Below are 21,517 nucleotides of genomic sequence, written 5' to 3' on the forward strand. Positions count from 1 at the left end.
AAGGCCTATGGACTCCGCATACGGGACCCTGAACCCACAGCCTCTGACACCCAAACTGCCCACTGCTCACTTCCTCACCAGCAATCGCAGCCTCCACCCCACACGCACACCCACCACCACTGGGACCACAGCAGCGAGGGCTCAGAGGGAGGGCCCGGAGGCCTTTATTTCTGTGCCAGAGGCAGGAGGGTGTGGGCTGCCCTGAGGGCGGTGGTGCTGCCCCTCCAAGGAGCCCGGGTGTCTTTCTCCGAAAGCTCTGCCCCCCTGGCCATGAACCAGGCCTGGCTGTCAGAGGAGCAGTGATGCTGGAGCTGTCTCTGTGTCTCCATGGAGGCGGGGAGGCCACGGCCCAGCGGGAGGGCAGGTCCCCTGCAGGCTGGCGCCCCCTGCTGGCGACCACCTGACTGCGCCCGAGTCTCTGGCCGGGTGGGCACCAGCACAGGACCCCGGGATCTGCCATCTCCTCTCAGCGCAGGGCACCCCTGCCCTGGGAATCAGCCCCCCAGGGAGGGTGTGACAAGGGAACAGGAGCTGCTGCAAGGCGGGATGCTCAGGGCCTGCAGGATCGCCTGCGTGCTGGGTCTCAGCAGCTGCCAGGGCCCCGGGTAAAAGCAGCTGATGAGGGCCAGATGGTGCCCCCTCCCCCAGGGCCCCCTAGGTCTCCCCATCACCATCCCCACCCATGGGCTCCCCAGAGGCCGAGGCAGGACGGAGAGCAGGGCTGGGGCTGGAGTGCCGTGGCTTCCGCGTGAACGGGAACAACCTACGGGCGAGAAGGGGCCTGAGAGCTTGGCCACCGACCCCCCGCCCGTCGCCCCGGGCACCGCCTGGCTCACCGCCGCTTGGTCTCCGGGGGCACCACAGCCTCCGCCAGCAGGTCTCTGTACAAGTCTGACTTCAAGAAGCGCGGGTAGGAGTCCTGTGAGAGACAGCATCTCGCCCTGAGCCCTTCCTCCTCCTGCTCAACCAGCACGGCCGGGCTCACCTGGGGCCAGGCCTGAGACAGGGCGCCCCCAGACCAGCTCAGACTCAGGGAGACTGGCCCCCATCGGGGCAGGAACCTCCGGCGACAGGGACCCGTTGTCCCTGGTTCTCTAGGACCCGCAGAGAGAGGGTGAAGGCGTGGGCCAGGATGACAGGATTCAGTAAAAAGGGACAGGAACCTATGAACCCAGCTGCTGATGTTTTAAAAAGAAAAATAAATACACATTTATATTGTTAACTTCAGGTGGAGGAACAGGGATATTAACAAGATTCAGTGGAAGGTACTTTGCTTTGTAGGTTACATTCTGAAGCAGGGCGGATGTTTCACGTGATTATAAAATAAACAAGAGATTTAACAAACATTGAAAGTGAAGCGGGGACAGGTGAAGCTGGGCGTCAAGTGGGTGACATCACCCTCACTACATGTAACCAAGCATCCGAGGGGCTGCAGCCAAAGGACCAAGAAAAAAAGCAGTAAACGACTTTCAGTGACTTTGAGTGGTAGTGCCATGATCCTCGGTTCAGCTACTGAGTGAATTGAATCTAGAGGAAAAGTTGAGTGATTATAACAGTACCACTGAGAACCCAGATTTTCAGAAGGTGAGTGAGGAGAAAGAGGTTAAGGGAACGTTATAATCGTGATTCCAAATTAGAAGCTTCAGTACGAACTCCTGGTGTTTTATTTAAAACACACCCTGATTCTGTCCCCTGTAAGGCCTGGTAACCATGACTACCCCTGACGCTACAGACCAGTCTGGTTTGCAGGTCAAGGCTTCCAAACGCCACTACAGGGGGAAGGCCGAGGCCTCGGGGGAACTGCTGGCTTTGGGGCAGGATGGCCTCGTAGAAAGGAAGGAAGCGCCACAGGTTTCAGACACATCACAGGACTCGAGAGCAGCCAGCCGAGAGGGGGTTTCTGCACCTCCCGTGAGATGAGGGGGCCAAAACCCATCCCATACAGTGAAAATGTGAACGGACAATGGCAATAAAAACATCCCGACATCACCAACTGCCCTCAGCAGATAGCAGGGCTCCAACTGCCTATTCTGAAAAGTGGTAGAGGAGGAACCAAGTCTATCTCTCCGTCCTGTCTCTCCTCTACGATCGGCACCGCTGGGCCAGCAATGCACAGAGAGGAGGCAGCGGTGTGTGAGACCGCGGGCCTGGGTGGAGCTGTCGAGGTGGGGCTTTGCCATGAGAAGAGATGGCTGGCCCTGCGTCCCTCCTGAGCAGAGAAACGCAGCCGCCACCTGTGCAGCAGCAATAAAGACCCAGCACAGTGAAAAATACAAATACATTTAAGATCCCATGTGCCACAACTGGAGACGCTGCTTGCTGTAGCTAAGACCCGGTGCAGTCAAATAAATAAATAAAAATAAAAAATATTTTAAAAATACAAAAAAGGGGGACTTCCCTGGTGGTCCAGTGGCTAAGACTCTGAGCTCCCAGTGCAGGGGGCCCAGGTTCGATCCCTGGTCAGGGAGCTAGATCCCACATGCTACAACTAAGACCCAGAGCAGCCAAATAAATAAAATTTAAAAAAATATACAAAAAAGGTAAATAAAGAATACCGTTGGTGTTTGGGAAGTGATGCTGGCCTCTATGGCCACATTGAAAGGAATTAGAGGTGGGCATGTCCTTTAAGGGAACTTCCTACAGATAGAGAGTCTGGAAATGGCTTTCAAGTCAAGGAGGGCAGTGGGCAGGAGGGGCGGTGAGTCTGGACAGGCCTGGGCTGCAGTCTGACCCCAGCTCCCGGGGGGTGGGGACACCCACCTTCTTCATTAGCAGGTAGATGTGCCGCTGGGCGTCGTCTAGCACGTGGCGGTGGGGCTGGGTCAGGCCCGCCAGCGTCTGCTCCATCGTCCGGCTGTCGATGTTGACCCAGCGGGCAGCGCCGGGGGCCAGGAACTGCCTGCATGGGGCGCAGGGAGCCTGGCGGATCAGGCCCGCAGGGCTGCCCACGGCCACCACCCCAGCCCGCGGCACTCACTGGTACACCGCATCCACTAGGGCGGGGACCCGGGCCTGGCCTCCGTGGCGCAGCTCCTCACAGGCCTCCCAGAAGCTGAGGTTCTCGGCTGGGGGTCCAGGCACCAAGTCAGGCCCACCACGGGCTGCCGGGCACCTGAGGTCGGGGCTCGAGCAGGCAGCATGGTGGGGGCTTCTCACCACTGAACTCTTTCCCAAGAAAGTCCATGAAGTGGGCCCGTCCCACAGGGTCTTCCAGGAGCTCTCGGAAGCTGAAGGCCCACTGCTCCACGCGCAGCCTGGTGGGTACGGCTGCGCTGGTGGAGGGCGGGCGTGTCAAAAGCGTGAGGAATGGGGTGGGCCCGCCTGCACCCCTGGCCCACCTGCTCACCTGGGTGCGTTCATGGCCCAGTAGGCATCGTCGTCTGTGACCCAGGGGTTGCTGGGCAGGCACCCCGACATGATGGGGTCATGTGGCCCATGCTGGCTGCTAAACTTCAGGTACCTGGGGGTGGGGTGGTGCCAGGGCTGCTACAGAGGGACTGTGGGGACCAGGGAGCAGGGGGAAGTGTCTGGGCTTGGGGTGCCAGCCGCCATCCCTATCCCACTCACGCCTCGAGGCAGGTGGAGGACTTCACCCGGGCTCGGCCCAGCGCCCTGTGTAAGCACTCGACCTAGGACAGGAGGCCTGTGAGGGGGGCCAGGCCTGGGAGCTGCCAGCCCCCCGCCCTCTCCTTCCCCCACCTACCTCCCGCCTGTAGAAATCCACGGTCTTGGTCTGCAAGGGCCAGTGGGCTGCAGTTAGAATGCAGGCCCCTCTGGGGCCTGATGTCCCACCCCTGCCCTGCCCTGCCCCTCAGATTCCCTGCCTCTATTGCAGGGTCTGACTTTTCAGGAAGCTCCCTGGGGCCCCAAGTCTGGAGGTTCCGGGGTGTTGACCAAGCCCTTGGATGCTCAGAGCTGCCTGAGGTTCCTCAACCATCACTACTTCCTGCTTAAACATACCACAGGGAGGGGAGAGACATGGCACCCCCAGGACACCTGTGATGCCGACCTTCCCTCTCAGCTGACTTTAATGGAAGTGATAAAACCGTGACCACAAAGCATGATTCTTAAGTTGGGAAGACCAGAAGAACCTGCCCAGTTGTGGGTGTTATGGGATCTGACTGAGGACTCAACAGCGACCAAGTTCAGACGTGTGTCCTGGGCCAGTCACGCTCTGGAGAGCGTGGTTCTTTCTGCCTGGATCCCTTGGGCCCCTATCCCTGCCCATCCCCCCCAAGGCCCTGCAGACTCTGATGCTGCCCTGGCTGGGGGAAGCCCCCCAACCATGGGGCCCACTGTACTCACTTGCACCCAGGGCAGCAGGTGGGAGGCAAGAGAGAACAAGTTAGCAGGGGGCTGGGTAGGGGCAGCAAGGCAAGGAGCAGAGCAGCCGAAGTGACCGAGTGCCAGGACGCCAGGACCGGCTGACTGACAGATGGGTGGGCAGTCCACAGTAGGCCCCCTGCGGTGAGGGGGCGGGGGAGGTGGGGGCACTCGGGGCAGGGTGGGGGGCGGGGGCAAGCCCGCAGGGCCCTCACCATCGGCTCTCGCCTGGCCGTGCAGAGGCCCCGTCCTGGCCCCTGCTCCAGCACACTGGGGGCCCCCGGCTGCAGAGACAAGAGGAAGTGGGGGCACAGCTCGGGTGGACTACAGAGACCCTCCTGACCCCTGACCCCTGACACTGAAGCTCCGACCGTGTCACCCCCACCGAGGAAACGTGCTCAGAGGAGCCTGGGCCCCGTCTCCTATCTGCCCGCCCAGCCCACCCCGTCTCCTCTCCAGCCCTGACCCAGCTCCTCCAGTGAAGCTCACGATCTGCCCCAGGCCTCTCATCCTTCCTTGCCTGGGCCAAGCTCACCCCAGGCTCTGGGCTGCTCAGACGGGAACCCCGGGCGGCCCTGCTGAGCCCGCGGGGTCCTGCCGCCCCGCCACCATGCACACCCACCCCATGGGAGGTGGCGGCTGCCCTCCCTGCTCTCAGCCCAGGCGCCCTCGTGGCCCTCAGCCCGCTGCTCGGCCTCGGCCACACCTGCCCGCTCCACCTCCCTGCCCTGAGTCCAGGACCCCCAGGTGGAGGGTTAGGGGTCATCTTCCCGGAGACGCCAGCCACACCTGATGGAGTCATCAGGCCCCCGGTGCCTGCTCTCGCAGGGACGTCCCCCAGCGCACCTGCTGTGGTCGGCTGGCACTGCCCGCATAGCAGATGGCCGCCGGGCTCTCCAGAGGGGCCTCAACCCACCTTGCAGGCCCCAGGCCAGCACCTCAGGAGCCTCTGGCCTGCAACCTCAGCCCCTCACACTGCAGCGAAGCCTGGCTCCCACTTGCCCCCCAGAGCCTTCAGGTGAACCCACCCCTACCCCCAAGGGCCTAAGGTGCACCCACTCGCCCCTCCCCCCAAGGGCCTCGGGTGCTCCCCTCACCCCCCCAGGGCAGTGTTGTCCTCCATCAGATTCCCTAGACCCAGAGAGAAGCAGGTGGGCCCTGGTCTTCGGGCAGGGGCAGCTCAGGCCTGGCTTTGTGACCTCTGGGTTGTGACGTCACAGAAAGAGAACTTCCTATCAACCAACAGAACCCCTAAAAGCATGTCCTTCCCAGGGGTCAGAAAGGAGGTCCTGCTCAGTGAGCACGTGAGGCAGTACACTGGGCAGGACCCCATGGCTGTGCAAGAACCTCCCCCCAGGGGCTCACCGGGGGCCTGTTCACCAGCCAATACGTCTGCTCCTGGCACGCGATGACCAGCCTGTCCCCCTTCCTGCGCTGCTTAGCTGCCCTGGTGGGGGTGGACGAAGATGGAGGGACACCACGTCCACGCCAGCAGCCCCACCCTCAGGCCAAGGCCTGGACAGTCCCGTGCGGGAGGGGGCGGGGTGAGCCGGAAGGCCTCACCGCAGCTGCTCCCGGGCTTGCATCAGCACCAGGTCCCACGCGTGGTTGATCTTCCTGTGCAGCTGGTGGTAGTGCTCCTGGGCAGGGTCAAGGTCTCCAGTGGGACCCTCCCTCCTGCGCCCAGCTCTGGGGCGCAGACGCCCACCTCCCCTTGAGTCACCCCATGTGCTCCAGGGCCTCAAGTGGGGACTGGCATCTCCAGGCCGGGTTCAGCCTGCGAAGGGAAGGATGCCCACCTTCTCGTGGTCCACCAGGGCGCCCTGCTTTCGGATGTTCTTCTTGGCCAGGTAGATGGCTGGAAGGGCAGGCACGGGCTACAGTGGAGCGTCGGCTCCCTCCCCTGCAGCCTCACACCCGAGGCCACCAGACCGAGGCTTCACCCGGGCTGGCCCACCCCTCCTCACTCACCATAGTCCAGCTCGGCGGCTGGCCACAGGGTGCTCGTCCAGAAATAGGGCGTCTGTCAAGGGGCAGGAACAAAGGTTTTTGGGACTTTCTGGGCCTTCCCCACCCCGAGAGTTTGTCCCCACCCTCTCAGCTCCCTTGGGAAGAAACTGGGCTGGCTGGGGGGCATCTGTCGACTATCCCCAGGCTCAGCTGACCACCTGCCATTCCCTGACTCCTGCCCAGGACCCTGACGCAGTGGCAGTGCTGGGGTCTGGGACTGAGGGCAGGCCCTGCCGGGGTCCCTGGTGTGGCCAGGAGGGGAGCCCCATCATGACTGAGGACACACACTGAGATTCGGCGCTGCTTTCTTCAGGGCCCTGAGGGTGGGGGGCGTTGCTCAGGACCCAGGTGAGCTGGCGGGGTCCTTTGCAGGGACTACCCCTTAGGGGGCCCTGCTTAATGTTCCTCCTCTTGACCTGGCCTTTCTGTCATGGGGACACTTCCAGTCCAGGCCTTTCGGGGAGTGGCCAGCGGACCACCAGGCCTGCAGTCCTGCTCCACCCACAGCCCCGCCCCTCCCTGGAGTCCCCGACGTGGGTGTGGGGGGTGCAGCCACGGGGGCGCCCCACCTGCTCCCAGTCCAGGCTGACCTGGAATCTATAGGGCGTCTCGTCCGGCCGGAGCTCGAGGCGGCGGGGGTCGCGCAGCGGGTAGAGGTAGCCATGCTGCACGAGGAGGCTGCCCAGATGCAGGGCCTCTGGGAAGCCAGGCGGTGAATTATCAGGGGCGGGAGGAGCCACCGGGCTTGGCCCCGGCCCCAGGGCCGCGTGGGGCGCAGGAAGAACACCGGCGACTCCTTACCGTCCTCCGCGATGGAGTACTTCTGGATCAGCCACTCCACGATGTCGCTGCCTGCGTGGCAGACGCCGGGGTGAGCCGAGGCCTCGGCGGGCACCCTCCCCCGCCCCCGCCCGCAGCGGCCTCACCGTTCACCGCGTGCGGGATGATGGTGACGAGCAGGCGCTGGCTCCGCATCCTCACGCCCTGGTCGGGGTCCTGCATGGTCACGACCATCCGCTCCATCTGCGCGGAGGAGGTTGAGGGGCTACGGCGGCCGGCCTACCCCACCCCCAGATCCCGATTCCCAGGAACCGGCCGGGACGCGCCGGATCAGTGTGCCCGGAGATTAACGCGCACTGATGGTGCGATTTCAGGCGGCGGCGGAGCGCGGAGGCGCGGGGCCGCGGGGGTGGTGGGGCGCGGGCGAGGGGCGACCCCAGCCCCAGGGTCTCCGTCGCCTCACCCCACTCGCCCAGGGCCATCGCCCCTGACCAGCGGCCACACTCGCGCGCTCGCGTAGCGGCCACACTCGCGCGCACCCGCATTCACTGCTCTCCGGCCCCTCCCGGCCTCGCGAGCCAGGAAATCGGGGGGGCGGCCGGGACCCCGGCACCCACCTTGCTCAGATGCGGCCTCTGCACGCAGGGGTGCCCGCCAAGGGGCGCGGAGCCGGCGGCCATAGCAAAGGCAGGCCGGGCGCGGCGAGGGTGTCCGCGCGCCCCGCCCCGCTCCAGCCGCCTCCCCGCCCCGCCCGCGTATTCGCCCGCAGCGGCCTCGAGGTCTGGGGCTGCGGGGCGCGCGGGCCTCAGAGCATCCGCCTCACGACAGGCTCCCCTCACGACACGAGAAACCGATGTCCGTGGGGACGTGCCTGGCGCTTCGAGGGGGGCTTGGCCCCACCCAGACTACATAGGGGATGAGTGAACCGGGCTCAGCTGGGAGGAGGCTCAGAGATGGGCGAGGACTCGGGGAAAGGCTTGGGCGCAGACACAGGAGAGGACTCTGGGAGGGGAACATCTCGGGAGAGGAGCGTCGGGAGAGGAGACGCGGGGGAAGGCGGCCTAGGTGGGGGACTGCTGTGACCCCTCCTCCATACCTGCTGGGTGCCCGGAGGTCAGCCGTGCGGGGACTGTGGGGTCTGGGTGAGGGATCGAACAGCCTGCAGCGAGTGTCCCTGCAGTTGTGAACCTGTGCCAGAACCCCGCGGTGCTCCCGGGTTGGGGGGACACTGCTGTGTAGGGGTGGGGGTCCTGGAGGCTTGGGGAAGACTGCAGGCAGCACCAGTCCCCTCAGCTGCACAGGGGCCTGAGGGGGCCTTTGGGGAGCAGAGACCCCACCCAGGTTACCCTGAGGCTGTGGGAGACTGTGGGATGGGGCTTTACTGCAGAGAGATCTCAGCACCTGCTCCCGGAGATTCGTGGGCATTCTCTGGGCTGAGGGCCCAGCTTGGCTATTTCTCTCCCTCCTCCAGCATCTTGGCTGCCCACATCCCTTTGTTGGGGCCTTTCTAAAGTGTGCAGACAGGTCTATTTCTGTTTTTTAGGTGCTGGGGGGTGGGGCAGGATGTTGGCATTGGCCTTTGGCCAGAAGCCTCAGTCATGGAGATCTGAATCCATTTCCACTGCCAGCGAAACCAGGTCCAGGATGAGCTGGGGAGGGGCCTGGAGGGGGCTCCTACCCCTCCAGGCATCATTCTCCCCTAGATCCCAGTGAAACCCACCCACCCAGCCCCACCCACACAGGTCGGGTCAGGCTGACCACAGGCCTACCTAGCTGTCCTCTTCCAGAGAGGTTGAAAGCCACCAGAGGCCAGAGCTGTCCTCGGTCTGGGGAGAGTGGCCTCCTGGGCCCCCGCAGTGGAGGAGGTGGGTGGGATGTGACGCTCGAGGGGCTGAGGAGATCCTGCCTCGGAGAGATTGTGGGCAGGTGGGCTCCAGGGGGGACACCCAGCCCACGTGCCCCCAGCACCACAGCCTGCTGGCCTCCTCCGAAGATAGAGGCTCCTTTGGGCAAGGGCAGATCTGAGCCTCGGGTGTCCTCAGAAACCAGGGTGGGGACTAAGCGGTGTAAGGAAGCAGGGGGACTCCAGCTGGTGTTCTGCCCCTCACAAGCTGACCTACAGGGCCCCAGCCTGCCGTCCAGCTCACCCAGCCCTCGCCCCGCTGACCCCAATCTGCCTGCCACAAGCGTTTAGGCATCGAGACCAGAGAGCCCTTGTGACCTCTCTCAGCTCTCCACCTCCCCATCCTGTTTTGAATCAGTCTCTTTTCTGCCCCCACTAAGGACAGAGGCTTCAGGAGCACAGAGCATACAAAGGCCCCTCCACCCAAGCTGCCCTGGCACAGCCCAGTCAATAAACACTCCCATCGTGGCGGAATGCCTCACTGTGTGGGGGACCCCGGCCCTGTGTGTGGACGCTGGCCCGTCTGAGCTGACGCTGGTGAACCTCTGCGGTGCGCAGCTCCCCCGCCCCCCAAGGCTGGGCACACTCCAGGGGTCCCCTCTGCCCAGACTGAAGCTCCAGAGGGTGTAGGAGGAGGGGGGCCCCCAGGTGCGGCCTGCGCTGCCGTCAGGTAACAAGAGCCTGGGGACTTGTCTGGGGGACGCACCTGCTCCCCTCGGCGCCCCAGGCCCCAACCGCCCCGCCCAGAGGGCTTCCCCGGAGACTCCCCAGACTCCCCGCGGCGCCGCGCGCGTGGGGCCGCCCTGATGGCCAGAGCCGGGTGCAGGCGGGGCGGAAGGCTGGGACCGTGACCGCGGCCGTGTGCGTCTGGGTCCGCGGCGGCCGTGCGGGGTCTGGTTGCGCCCGCAGCGGGGACGACCAGGTGCCGGCGCCGAGCGGGCGACACGCGCGTCTCTGCGGGGCTGCGCGGGGTCCGCGGAGCGGCTGGGGGCGCGCGGCGCGGGCGCGGCGCTGGGCGCGGGGGGCGCTCCCGGCCGGGATGAGCTCACCGCAGTCGCGCCGGGGCTGAGCGCCGAGCCGGGCGGCGGCGGGGCGGGCGGCGGCTCCTCGGCGGCTCGGCGGCGGAGCCGGGCCGCGGGCCACCATGCTGGGCCTGGACGCGTGCGAGCTGGGGGCGCAGCTGCTGGAACTGCTCCGGCTGGCGCTGTGCGCCCGAGGTGAGCGGCCGGCTGGGGCCAGGGCGGCCACGTGGGCGGGGGGCTCTGGGCGGGGGCGCTCAGCCCAGGGCGGACCCGCTTCTCTCCCGCGGAAACTTTGGGGGCGCTGGTGGGAACCTTGCGGCGCGGTACCCCCGCCGCGCTCTGGCGAGGGTGGGGGCTTCTCCCAGGCTAGACAGTCATGGGGCAAGGGGCGAAGAGGGGGCGGGTCTGCTTGTGAAGCCAGGGCCGCAGGGGGCCCCTCTCCCCGCGGGAACCTGCCCCTGAGGTCCGCTCTCCCTTGGGTGGGGCTCGCGCCCCTTGGGGAGGGTGAGAAGCCCGCGGAGACCTGGGCGCAGTGGGCAGGGACTCAGAGACCTGGCCCCAGGGCACCATGGGAGCCGGCTCCCAGGACTGTGCGAAGGACTGGGAGTGACCCCCATTAAGGCCTGGGGACGGAGCTCAGCTAATGGGGTCTGGAGGCACCTGGGGCGGTGGCCTCAGAACATAAGCAGAGGGGTTTGGCAAAAACCAAATATCATATGGGGCATCGTGTGGGGGAACCCCCCGCGCCGTGGGGAGGCATTCAGGGAAGCTAGTTCCGGGCAGTGTGGCGGGGACCCAGAGCTGTCCCAGAGCGCTGTGGGAACGGGGCCAAGGGCCCTGCGGGGCGTCGGGGAGCAGCCTCTGCTCCAGAGATATCAGTGGTCACCGCTCTGCAGTGTGGACCCCGGACCCCGGGGCTGCTCCCCATCTGGGCCCTTCCCTCTCCTCACCTTTGCTCTCAGAGTCAGGGAGGGGCTCTGCACGAAGGGTCGGGCCAGGGGAAGGCGGCTGGTGCCTCCAGGGGTCCCTTGCCTCGTCTCTGGGAGCCTCCTGCACTAGCCAGGCCCTTGCTGAAGAGGCTGGGTGTGGGTGCTGGTCTGCGTCTTCCTGCGCACCCCGCTCCCAGAGCCCTCACCGGCTGCCTCTTCAGTCTCCTCCTTTGGGCGGTGGGAGGCCCAGCTGGCCATATGGCAGACTCTAGCAAAGGCCAGGGTCAGCTGGCAGCAGCTGCTCACACGGCCTCCCCAAACCCCAGTCCTCCTGACCGACAAAGAAGGGGGGCAGCTGCCACCGGAAGAGGTGCTGGACGAGGCCGTGCCCGAGTACCGGGCCCCGGGGAAGAAGAGCATCCTGGAGATCCAGCAGCTGGATCCAGATGACGAGAGCCTGGTCAAGTACAAACGGGCCCTGCTGGGGCCTGTGCCGCCCGCCATGGGTATGCCTGCTCCCTGGGCCTGGGGGGAGGGCGGGGTAGGGGCACCTGTAGACTCCCGGTTTCTCTTCAGATCCAAGCCTGCCCAACGTTCAGGTGACCAGGCTGACACTGCTATCTGAGCAGGCCCCGGGGCCCATCGTCATGGACCTCACAGGTAACTCCCAGATGCCTGGCGCGACACTGAGCCCCAGGCAGAGACCTCACAGGTAACCTCCCCTGCAACTGATCTTTGGGGTAGAGACCTGGGCTCATCGTCATGGACCTCTTAGGACCCAATTCCAAGTCCTCAGACTGCAGAGCCCACAGACACAGGCCCCCAGTGGGGGCTCCGGGCTCAGGGTCTCATCCTCACAGGAGTTCATGCTTAGTTGCACTTTGCCTAACAGGGGAGTTGGCTGCGCTGAAAAACCAGGTGTTTGTCCTGAAGGAGGGTGTTGATTACAAAGTGAAGATTACCTTCAAGGTGAGGGAGCAGTCATGAGGGACACCAGCCAGCCCCAGGCCCAGCCCCAGAAGTTCCCGTTAACACTTTCTGTCCCTCAGGTCAACAAGGAGATCGTCAGTGGACTGAAGTGTCTGCATCACACCTACCGCCACGGCCTGCGAGGTGAGGGCGGGGTGCAAGGGGCAGCGGTGGGGGGGGCTTTGTGGGGGGCAGAGGGCAGCCCCCAGTGCCCTTGTTCCCCTGCAGTGGACAAAGCCGTCTACATGGTGGGCAGTTACGGCCCGAGCGCCCAGGAGTATGAGTTCGTGACTCCGGTGGAGGAGGCGCCCCGAGGCGCTCTGGTGCGGGGCGCCTACGTGGTCACGTCCTTCTTCACCGATGACGACAGGACCGCCCACATGTCCTGGGAGTGGGGCCTCCACATCTGCCAGGACTGGGAGCGCTGAGCACCCCGCCACGGGGCCTCTTCCCACTGGCCTCCCCGCTTCTGTCAGCTGCTGCAAGGGACCCCTGAGTGTTCCCCAGCCCCTCAGTGACCAGAACCCCACCCCCTGTCCTGTACTGGGATGCCCCCCCCCCAGGCCTGGCACTGTGCCCTGAACAGTCCTATTAAACGTCGCTCTGTCTCGGTGCCCTTGGTGTCGCCTGTCTGCCTCCCCTCCCTGGGCGGCGGGCGGGGGGGCGCTCCCGGCCTTATCTCTCCTGCGACCAGGCCCGGGTGCCACGTGGCGGCCGCTGCTTGGCCCCCCGCCCCCTTATCTGCCCCCGCCCCAAGGGCCCCCACACCACCATGGATGGCCAGCTCCTGCCGGTGCTGGTGCTGCTACTCGGGGCCTCAGGCCTGTGCGAACAGGGGCTGGGGCCTGGGGGTCCCTTGGAGGAGCCCCCAGAGGAGAAGCCCCCTGAGGAGAAGCCCTCCGAGGAGGAGCCCCCGGAGGAGGATAGGGTCTTGGTGCTGAGCCAGCAGACCCTGGGCCAGGCCTTGCAGGAGCACCCAGCCCTGCTGGTGGAATTCTGTGAGTGCCGGGCCGGCGTGGCTGGGGACCCGCAGGGACCGCCCAGGTGCTCTGCTCCACCTTCGCTGTGCTCCTGGGGCTCCGTCAGAGCCCTGGGGCAGAGCTGGGCCTGGGGTCCAGACTCACGGTGGGGAGGCACAGGTGCAGGGGAGAACCAGTCAGTGTCCCCCAGGCTCTTCCGTGAAGGGCCAGCCAGCACTCAGGCTTGCACGTGTCCATCTGGGGTTGTACAGCCCATTCACAGGCAGGAGCCACTCCCAGCCGGTAGGCCTCCACAGGCAGACGGCGGGAGCTGGCCGCAGGGGTGGCCACGGAAGATTCGTCCCAAACCCACTCTGGGGACAGTGCTGGCCACTGCAGTCCCACGCGGGGGCCCTCAAGGAGTCTGGCCTCTGGTGCTCGGGCTCTGTGTGGCCGAGGCTCAGGTAGGCCCCTGACGAGGCGGGTGTGGACTGGACGTGTTGCTCCCTGCTGGATCTCAAGAGTGGAGCTGGCCCCGAGGTTGTCCGGCTCTGGCCGGGCCGGAGCAGGGGCTGTGGCGGGGGTGGTGAAGGCCTGCGCGCTCATGGGTCTGTCCTCCAGATGCCCCGTGGTGTGGGCACTGCAGGGCCTTGGCCCCTGAGTACAGGAAGGCGGCCGCCCTGCTGGCAGCAGAGTCAGCCAGAGTCACGCTGGCCAAGGTGGATGGGCCCGCGGAGCCAGAGCTGGCCGAGGAGTTTGCGGTGACAGAATACCCCACGCTCAAGTTCTTCCGAGACGGGAACCGCACACACCCGGAGGAGTACACTGGTGCGGGGCAGGCGAGGAGAGGGCAGGCGAGGGGGTGGGCGGGCGGCAGAGGCTGGGCCTCAGCTGAGGGGAGTCTCTGCAGGCCCCCGGGAGGCCGAGGGCATCGCAGAGTGGCTGCGGCGGCGGGTGGGGCCCAGCGCCAGGCGGCTGGAGGACGAGGAAGACGCTCGCGCACTCATGGACGCCCGGGATGTGGTGGTCGTCGGCTTCTTCCAGGTGCGCTGAGGGCTGGGGCTGGGCCTGGGAGCAGGGTGAGGGCCCGGCAGCCTCACAGGCCCGGGCCCCTCAGGACCTGCAGGACAGGGACGTGGCTACCTTCCTGGGCCTGGCCCAGGATGCTCTGGATATGACCTTTGGCCTCACCGACCGGCCGCAGCTCTTTCAGAAGTTCGGCCTCACCAAGGACACGGTGGTCCTCTTTAAGAAGGTGGGTCAGGTGGGCTCAGGGAGGAGCCGGGGTGGGGGCACTGGTTCCCATTGACCCACCCGGCGTTGTCCAGTATGACGAAGGGCGGGCGGACTTCCCGGTGGACAAGGAGCTGGGCCTGGACCAGGGGGACCTGTCTCGCTTCCTGCTCACGCACAGCATGCACCTGGTCACAGAGTACAGCAGTGAGGTGAGCAGGCTGCCGGGCAGGTGCGGGCAGTGGGTGGTGGCCGTGGGGGCCTCCACGAGCTCCACCTGCCCCTGCAGACATCCTCTAAGATCTTTGCGGCCAGGATCCTTAACCACCTGCTGCTGTTCGTCAACCAGACACTGGATGCCCACCGGGAGCTGCTGGCAGGCTTCCGGGAGGCGGCTCCCCATTTCCGGGGACAGGTACTGGCTGGGCCTAGGGGCTGGGGTGGTTGCTCTGCGGGGAGCCCACGTGGACTCCCTGCCGGCAGGTGCTGTTCGTGGTGGTGGATGTGGGCGCCGACAATGACCACGTGCTCCAGTACTTTGGCCTCAAGGCCCAGGAGGCCCCCACCCTGCGCTTCATCAACATCGAGACCACCAAGAAGTACGCACTGGAGCATGGGGCACCGGTCACCGCTGCCGCCATCACAGACTTCTGCCGCGCAGTCCTGGGTGGAGGGATCAAGGTCAGTGGTGGGCTGCCCATAGGGTGGGAGCAGCAGCTACCGGGAGAGACCCTCGGTGAAACCCCTGGCCCTGTTCCCCTAGCCCTATCGCTTGAGCCAGGAGCTCCCCCCAGACTGGGACCAACGGCCAGTCAAGACCCTCGTGGGCAAGAATTTTGAGCAAGTGGCTTTTGATGAGACCAAGAACGTGTTTATCAAGTTCTGTGAGTGGCTGTGGCGGGTGGCGGGCAGCAGGTGGCGGGGGCCCTGCTGCCTATGCTGACGTGTCCCGTCCTAGATGCCCCGTGGTGCGCCCACTGCAAGGAGATGGCCCTGGCCTGGGAGGAGCTGGCCGAGAAGTACAGGGACCACGAGGACATCGTCATCGCCGAGCTGGACGCCACAGCCAACGAGCTGGAGGCCTTCCCTGTGCACGGTTTCCCCACCCTCAAGTACTTCCCAGCAGGGCCCGGTCGGAAGGTGTGGCCTGGGCTCGGTCTGGGTGCTTCCACCCTCGGTTGGAGGTGGGCATGGCCTCAGAGGATCAGCCTTGGGTCCAGGAGGCGGGGTCCCCAGACCATGTCCCTCCTCAGGTGATTGACTACAAAGGCGCCAGGGACTTGGAGACCTTCTCCAAATTTCTGGACAGCGGGGGTGAGCTGCCCACAGAGGAGCCTGCGGAGGTGCCTGGAGCCACCTTCCCGGTGGGTATCTGTCCCCAGCCTCCAAGCCTCGGGCCAGTCCTCTGGAGGGTAGCGGGAGGGCGTGGGCGAGGCTGGGCGGAGGGTGTGGCCTCCAGCTGGGTCTCTGTGACCCTTGCCAGAAGCCAGAAAATACCACAGAACCCAAGGACGAGAAGCCAGGAAACACCACGGAGCCAAGGGACGAGCTATAGCTGCCCGCCGTCAGCACCCACCCAGGAGCCATGTCCGGGGCCGTGAGAGCAGCCGTGTGAATAAAGAGCTCTGGTCCTGGACTGTGTGTGGTTCCTAAGAAGGGCAGCTCTCGTCTTGGTTTGGGCCCCATTTCAGCCCCCAGGGTCTCTACATCCTGGGTGGGGCCCAGCCCTCCTGATGGGCGCCTAGGTCCAGCCTGGGTCTGCAGCCTCACTGGGGCAGGAAGGAGGCCCATAGCACTGCTGCTGTGTTGGCCCTGACCTCTCCCGAAAGCTGCCAGCATGGCTCCGTGCCCCCCCACCCCATGCCCCACGAGGCTGGGCCCGACCTTGAATGCTGCTTGAGAGGCAGGGCACATATGCTGGGAGCCCAGCAACCATGTCAGTGCAGTCCACGGCCGGGGAAGGTTCAAAAATGGTTTTATTTCATTATTATCCAAGTACCTTTGAAAAGATAATTGTACAAGTCAGCGCATGAAAAACGGGCTCAGGGCAGCCCCCCGCTGGTGCGGGCCTGAGAAATGTACATATTTACAGGGGCCCTGGGGAGGGCGGCCAGGACCCGCTGAGCCGGCTCGGGCCTCGGTGCTCGGCGCCGGGCCCACACAGTGGCAGGCCAGAGACAAGCTGGTTGAAGGCACTCGGTGACATGGAAAATGGACAGAGGCCCCGGAGCCCCTGCACCCTGGCTCTGGGGCAGGTCACAGCGGGCAAACGCCAGGGGCGTCTGCTTAGCAGCACAGGGTCGCTGGGCAGGGTCTCCAGGTGGCCCCATGGCGGGCTCCCCAAGGGTGCAGGCTAGTGCGCATCTCTGGGAGCAGGGGCCCCGGCGGACTCCTGCCCTCCTGGACACATAGGGGCCGGGTGGGCTGCCTGGACAGGCACACTGCCCCGCCAGCAGCTGCGCCCACTGCACACGCGCAAGCGGCCAGTGCGGCACGGGCCCTCGTGGTGCCCGGGGGGCGCAGCGGCCAGGCCGCCGGTCAGTCCACCTTCTCCACTTTGCCGATGACCTTCTCCTCGAAGACGGGCAGTACGGCCGTGTCCTCACGCACCTCCTCGAACACCACGCCACACTCGAACTCGTCGCTCACTTTCTTGAAGTAGAACCTGTGGTCGGGAGGAGGCACTGAGGGCGGCGGGGCCAGGCAGCCGGGTGGCCGCCCCCCAGCACCTCCTGCAGGCCCGCGAGCTGGTGGCTGAGGCCCTGGTGCCTGAGCGCTGGTGCCAGACGCCTGCAGGTCCCTGCCCTAGCCTCTGCAGGGAGAGGTGGGTGGGCTCAGGGTTCCCTTTCCCTCCACTGGCACTGCGCGCACTCGGCCCTGCAGCCCCCAGCGGGGTTTCCCGGCCACTCGGTGGACGGAGGAAAGCATGCAAGCAGGCCCTCCGTGGACTGGCCCGAGACCAGACCCCACCGGCCCCAGCGTGTTCTGCAGTGCCCCTAGCGGCCTCCAGGGCGGACCTGCAGTGGGGGCCTGGCTTCTGCAGTCCCATAAAAACACCTGGTCAGGAAGCCAACACAAGGCCGGCTCAGGCTGCACCAGCATGGGTGCCCTGGTCGGCCTGCAGGAGCTGGTCCCTGAGCTGAAGCCACACACGCCTCACCTGTTGTAGGGTGCACGCCAGCAGCCCACGGCCAGGCAGACGGGGGTGGGACTCAACAGGAGGGGAGCACACGGCTCTGTGCTGCAAGGCCCCCCAGCCTCTCACCTGTAGTTGCCCTTCTTGGTCAGCAGCTCCTTGAACTGGCCCAGGGTGACTGCGCGGCCCCGCACCAGGGTCCGGTAGGGGATGGGCTCTCCGCAGAAGTAGTAGGCCACGACGATGCTGTCGCATGGCTGGGCACTCCCACCGCCCGCCTTCCTCTGTGATTTCGTCCTGAGGGCCGAGAAGCATTGTGATCGCTGGGGCTGGGGCCCTACCAGGCGCCCCAGATGATGACAGGGCAGAGCCTGCAGGGTGGGCTGCACCTCACTTGGAAACGCCGTGCGTCCACAGGCCCCGCTGCCCACCTGGCCCCAGCCACGCCCACCCCTGGGGGCTCGCCCTGCACACTTCCACTCTGTGCCAGCCCAGACAGAGACGCAGACACAGCCAGCCGTCTGCCGCTGCCGCCACCCACTTCGAGGCCTTGGTCTCACTGTGGGGGCGGAACCACCACCCAGACCACGTGAAACGGGTGAGCAGGCTTCTCAGGAGGACCCCACGGTAGGCGCCTCTGCTGGGTGGCTCAAGATGGCCGGCCCCTGGCTCTGCGATAGCAGGCTGGGTGGCTCGGCCCATGTCCCTGTGAAGCCACCTTCAGAAACACCCCAAGGCCGGGGATTGGACAGCAGAACTGCTGGACCCGGAAATGGACTCGCCTCACAGCAGAGAGCTGCTCGCAAGACCAGAGGCAGTAGCCGGCCCCTTCTCCAGAAAGGACCGAGGCCCGCGGCACCTCCTGCACGGGCAGCGAGGGGTTTCCTCTCGACGGGCGGCGCCTGTGCCCTCTTGAGTCCCGTCCAATGACCACCCCGGCTGCCCAGTGAGCCCAGGCGCAGCCCTTGGCTCTGGCCAGATGGGCAGCCAGTGCTGCGTCAGGAAGGCCCCGAGTCATAGCAGGCTCTTCTCTCCGTAGGGACCCCTCACACCGATGCTCCTGGTCACATAGCAGGCGGTCACCTCAGCTGAACGGCCGCCCCCAGCTTGAGCCAGCCTTCTGACGCCTGCTTCCCTTCCTTCAGTCCTGTGACCTCAGGCCTGGCCCAACCCAGGAGCTGTCTGGGATTCCCAGGGGGTCCATTCTCTACACAAAAGCACCCCCCACAAAGAGTAGCAACAGGAAGGCTCAGAGCAGGGCCCTCGGCCTGGGACGGACTGGGGGGTCGGCCGGCAAGGGCTGAGTGGGGGCCCCTCTTTCTGCTCAGGGACAAGGTGGCCCGCGCTGTCCACATACGGCCCTCAGGCCCTGGACGCCCAGCCCGGCCAGTGTGCACGGGCATGGACCACGCGCTCCCATACTGCCCAGAGCTGGCTCGCTGTGCACACGGCGCCCAGGGCCTGCGCTTTGTTCAGCAGTGCCCAAGGAAGTCAGGGCCGCAGCCCAGAGCCCATCACACCAGGCAGGTCACTGCAGCGAGGGCCGAGGCCTCGTGCGGGGCGTGAGGCCTTGTGTGGGACGCACAGACCCCTCTCGGGTCCGTTGCTCGCTGTCCCCATGTGGACGGCAGGGCTCCTCTCAGACACACTAGTAGCCCAGCTCCTCAGGCACGGCGCCCAAGCTCCCGTCGCGGGCCGGCCGGCACTGGGAGGACCCAGGGGGGCGCACGTACTCTGTCTCGGAGAGCTCCAGGTCGGACACCGCCGGCACGGCGCTCAGCACGGGCGTGCACGCTGGCCTGACACAGCAGCGCCCCCGCTGGATGACCTCCTGCACATACCTAGGGAACAACGCGCAGTGAGCCGCCGCCCGGACCGGGCCTCCAGCAGCGCTCAGCTCAGCCTCGCTCCGCAGCAAAGGGGAGGCGCCCGCTGCGCATGGCTGGCAGGACAGCAGGCCCTCGAGGTTGTGGAGCTGGAGGTCAGGGCTCCATCAGAGCAGGCGGGACACCGGCGCTTCCACCCACCAGGTCTTCACCAGGCAGACCTCGGGCTCCTGAAACCCGCAGGTGCCTGCTGCTCCATGCACTCAGAGGAGCCTTAGCCTCCAGAGGGGAGCAGGCCCCGACCTGGCCCTGCAGCTCAGTCACTGCCAGCTGAACAGGGCTCACCGCCCACTGCTCCCATCCCAGGGCCATCCACCTCGGCTGCAATGCTCCGCGGCCCTGACGTGACTTCTATTTTGACTGCCTTGGGTGGGGTCACCCCAAGAGGAGGGCCCAGCGGACCTCTGCTCTGGGGTCTCTGCTGTCTACAAAAGGCGCACACGTGCTGGACCGACCAGTGTGGAGCGCCCGAGCCGCCCCTGTGGCTCAGCTGTGTCACGGCCAGACAGGACCTGCCACTGGGCAGGGCCTGTGGGTGCTGGCACAAAGAGCAGACCAAGGACACAAGATCACAAGCAGGGAACCCTGCAGGGGCAGGCATGGCAGGATGGACCTGCTTGTCGCAGTACCCTCCCAGGCAGCCCTGCTGCTGCCCTCCACCCTCCAGCTCATGGACCAGCCAGCCCGCCAGGCCTCGGGCACCACCCTCTCCCCGGGCCACGCAGACCAGCAAGACCTCAGTGTGTGACACGGCTGCTGTAAGCAGGGTCACCGTCAGTGACCAGGGGCACGCGTGGGCCTCCTGCGGGGCGGCAGGCTGGAGCAGGTCTGCACCCAGGCGCTGGCTTTCCCAGAGCAGCACGGACTCTGCAGCGAGGCCCGGCCCCAGGAGCCCAGCTGACTGAAGATTGGACACGGGGACTAGTAACACCCGGGACGGTGCCGCCATCTGGCAACCACACTCCCGTCTCCAGGCCCTCAGAGCCCAGACCACCTTGGAGTCCCGAGTGGCTGGCACACCCGGGAAAGTGACCGCAAAGGCCCCACTGCCAGGGTCCAGTGTGGAGGGATGACCTGCCCCACGAAGGGCTGCACCGGCCCTGACAGCCATGCAGGGCGCCATGAGGAGGGCCGTGGGGCTGGGCTCTCAGCACTGAGAGTGAGACACCAGGGCTCCCCCGCCTGGCTGGGAACAATCAGGCCCCTTCGCGGACGCAGTGGGCCTCAGCCGGCACCCTGAGTGCAGCCACAGGCCAGCCGAGGCGCAGAAGGGCTCCCGCCCTGGACGGATGCTGTGAGGACCACGCACCTCTGCTTCGAGGGCGCCTTGCTGGCCCTCTTCTCCTCCTCCTCCAGGCGCCGGCGTGCCTCCTCCAGCTGTGTCAGGGGGTTGGGGGCGGGGTTGGGCGGCATCGTGGGGTCTTGAATGAAGAGATGCGACGGCTGCACCGAACTCCGGAGCTGGGCGCTGACCCAGGGGTGCACGGCCCCAGGGCGCTCAATGGACAGGGGCCTGGAGCTCTCGTGGGCCTGTTGCTTCTTAGCCCCGGACGACCTTCGGGGGCAAGAGAAGCAGGTGAGCCGCGCCCAGGCCCTGCACACCCCCCACTCCTGATGCACAGCCTTTCTGGAGACCTGCTCTGCGCCGTGCTCATCGCTTTCTGAAATGTAAATCATTCCCTATGTGGACATTTTCTTAATGTTTCCCCACGAAGACTTCTTTTACATAAAGGTTTTTTGTTTCTGAAAAGTATTTTGATATTAGAATAAGTGTTCTTGGGACTTCCTGGAGGTCGGATGGCTAAGACTCCCAGCCCCCAGTGCAGGGGGCCTGGGTTTGATCCCGAGTCAGAGAACTTGCTCTCACATGCCCCAAACAAGACCCAGGGCAGCCAAACAAACCAAAGCTTAACTTTTATCATTCCTTTAAAAATATAAATAAGTAAGTTTTCTTTTTGTGAAAAACTTGAAATGTTCATGAAATTCTAAGAAAAAAATAAATATTATTTAGCAATAGCCACTCAGTACGTTCAGTGTATTTCCTTCCCCACTGAAAACACCTGGCATGGTTGGCATAATCCTGATCACGTGCTGTTTCCTGCCTTTCCTCCACGTGATGCCACCTTCCCCGCCATCAGACACCAAGAACCTTCTACATCTGCGTGACCTGCCATCACTCAACCACTGCATGGAATTCGAGTGAAAACACTGCCTCTCTCAGCTGGACTAGAGGCTTCAGAAGGGGGGGGCGTGTCCCCAGGAGCAAAATGACGGAATCCCAGGAATGGCACCCCGGGGGAGAGGGCTGACTCAGCACCAGTGTGATGTGACCTGCCCCATGGGGAGGTGGACTCCTCCTAGGACCCA

General features: G+C 65.2%; 4 protein-coding genes across 8 annotated transcripts in view; 2 read left to right on the plus strand and 2 right to left on the minus strand.

The window, feature by feature from the left end:
• Positions 1-135: 135 nt before the first annotated feature.
• On the minus strand, positions 136-7,798 carry RGS11 (regulator of G protein signaling 11). The gene is made up of 17 exons (XM_040229284.1): positions 7,731-7,798; positions 7,260-7,356; positions 7,135-7,185; positions 6,924-7,030; positions 6,295-6,346; positions 6,123-6,181; positions 5,887-5,963; positions 5,689-5,770; positions 4,539-4,607; positions 3,704-3,733; positions 3,568-3,629; positions 3,347-3,460; positions 3,157-3,272; positions 2,978-3,065; positions 2,761-2,899; positions 837-919; positions 136-763 (listed from the first exon to the last, which is right to left on the minus strand). Exons 1-17 carry the CDS (start codon positions 7,791-7,793, stop codon positions 655-657), a joined length of 1,398 nt encoding a protein of 465 aa, XP_040085218.1. The 5' UTR covers positions 7,794-7,798; the 3' UTR covers positions 136-654.
• Positions 7,799-10,097: 2,299 nt separating this feature from the next.
• ARHGDIG (Rho GDP dissociation inhibitor gamma) lies at positions 10,098-12,552 on the plus strand. The gene is made up of 6 exons (XM_040229310.1): positions 10,098-10,233; positions 11,294-11,473; positions 11,544-11,627; positions 11,860-11,936; positions 12,017-12,080; positions 12,165-12,552. The coding sequence occupies exons 1-6, from the start codon at positions 10,161-10,163 to the stop codon at positions 12,362-12,364; spliced, it is 678 nt and encodes a 225-aa protein (XP_040085244.1). The 5' UTR covers positions 10,098-10,160; the 3' UTR covers positions 12,365-12,552.
• A 130-nt stretch (positions 12,553-12,682) lies between these two features.
• Positions 12,683-15,764, plus strand: PDIA2 (protein disulfide isomerase family A member 2). The gene is made up of 11 exons (XM_040229297.1): positions 12,683-12,934; positions 13,517-13,723; positions 13,806-13,939; positions 14,013-14,150; positions 14,224-14,340; positions 14,418-14,543; positions 14,612-14,809; positions 14,892-15,012; positions 15,087-15,268; positions 15,382-15,492; positions 15,612-15,764. The coding sequence occupies exons 1-11, from the start codon at positions 12,709-12,711 to the stop codon at positions 15,681-15,683; spliced, it is 1,632 nt and encodes a 543-aa protein (XP_040085231.1). The 5' UTR covers positions 12,683-12,708; the 3' UTR covers positions 15,684-15,764.
• Positions 15,765-16,086: 322 nt separating this feature from the next.
• Positions 16,087-21,517, minus strand: part of AXIN1 (axin 1) — a 37,800-nt gene continuing 32,369 nt past the window's right edge. For 3 of the 5 annotated variants that reach the window (XM_040229340.1, XM_040229321.1, XM_040229330.1), the window contains exons 8-11: positions 20,460-20,705; positions 18,998-19,105; positions 17,394-17,561; positions 16,087-16,793 (exon numbers count right to left, since the gene is read on the minus strand). In XM_040229340.1, coding sequence (XP_040085274.1) covers positions 16,667-16,793; positions 17,394-17,561; positions 18,998-19,105; positions 20,460-20,705 — 649 coding nt within the window. In that variant the 3' untranslated portion in view covers positions 16,087-16,666. The remainder of the gene's footprint in view (positions 16,794-17,393; positions 17,562-18,997; positions 19,106-20,459; positions 20,706-21,517) is intronic. The other 2 variants (XM_040229356.1, XM_040229349.1) reach the window with 1 other exon arrangement.

The sequence above is a fragment of the Oryx dammah genome, unplaced genomic scaffold, assembly GCF_014754425.2.
Source record: "Oryx dammah isolate SB20612 unplaced genomic scaffold, SCBI_Odam_1.1 HiC_scaffold_2, whole genome shotgun sequence".
In the NCBI taxonomy this organism is placed as follows: Eukaryota; Metazoa; Chordata; class Mammalia; order Artiodactyla; family Bovidae; genus Oryx; species Oryx dammah.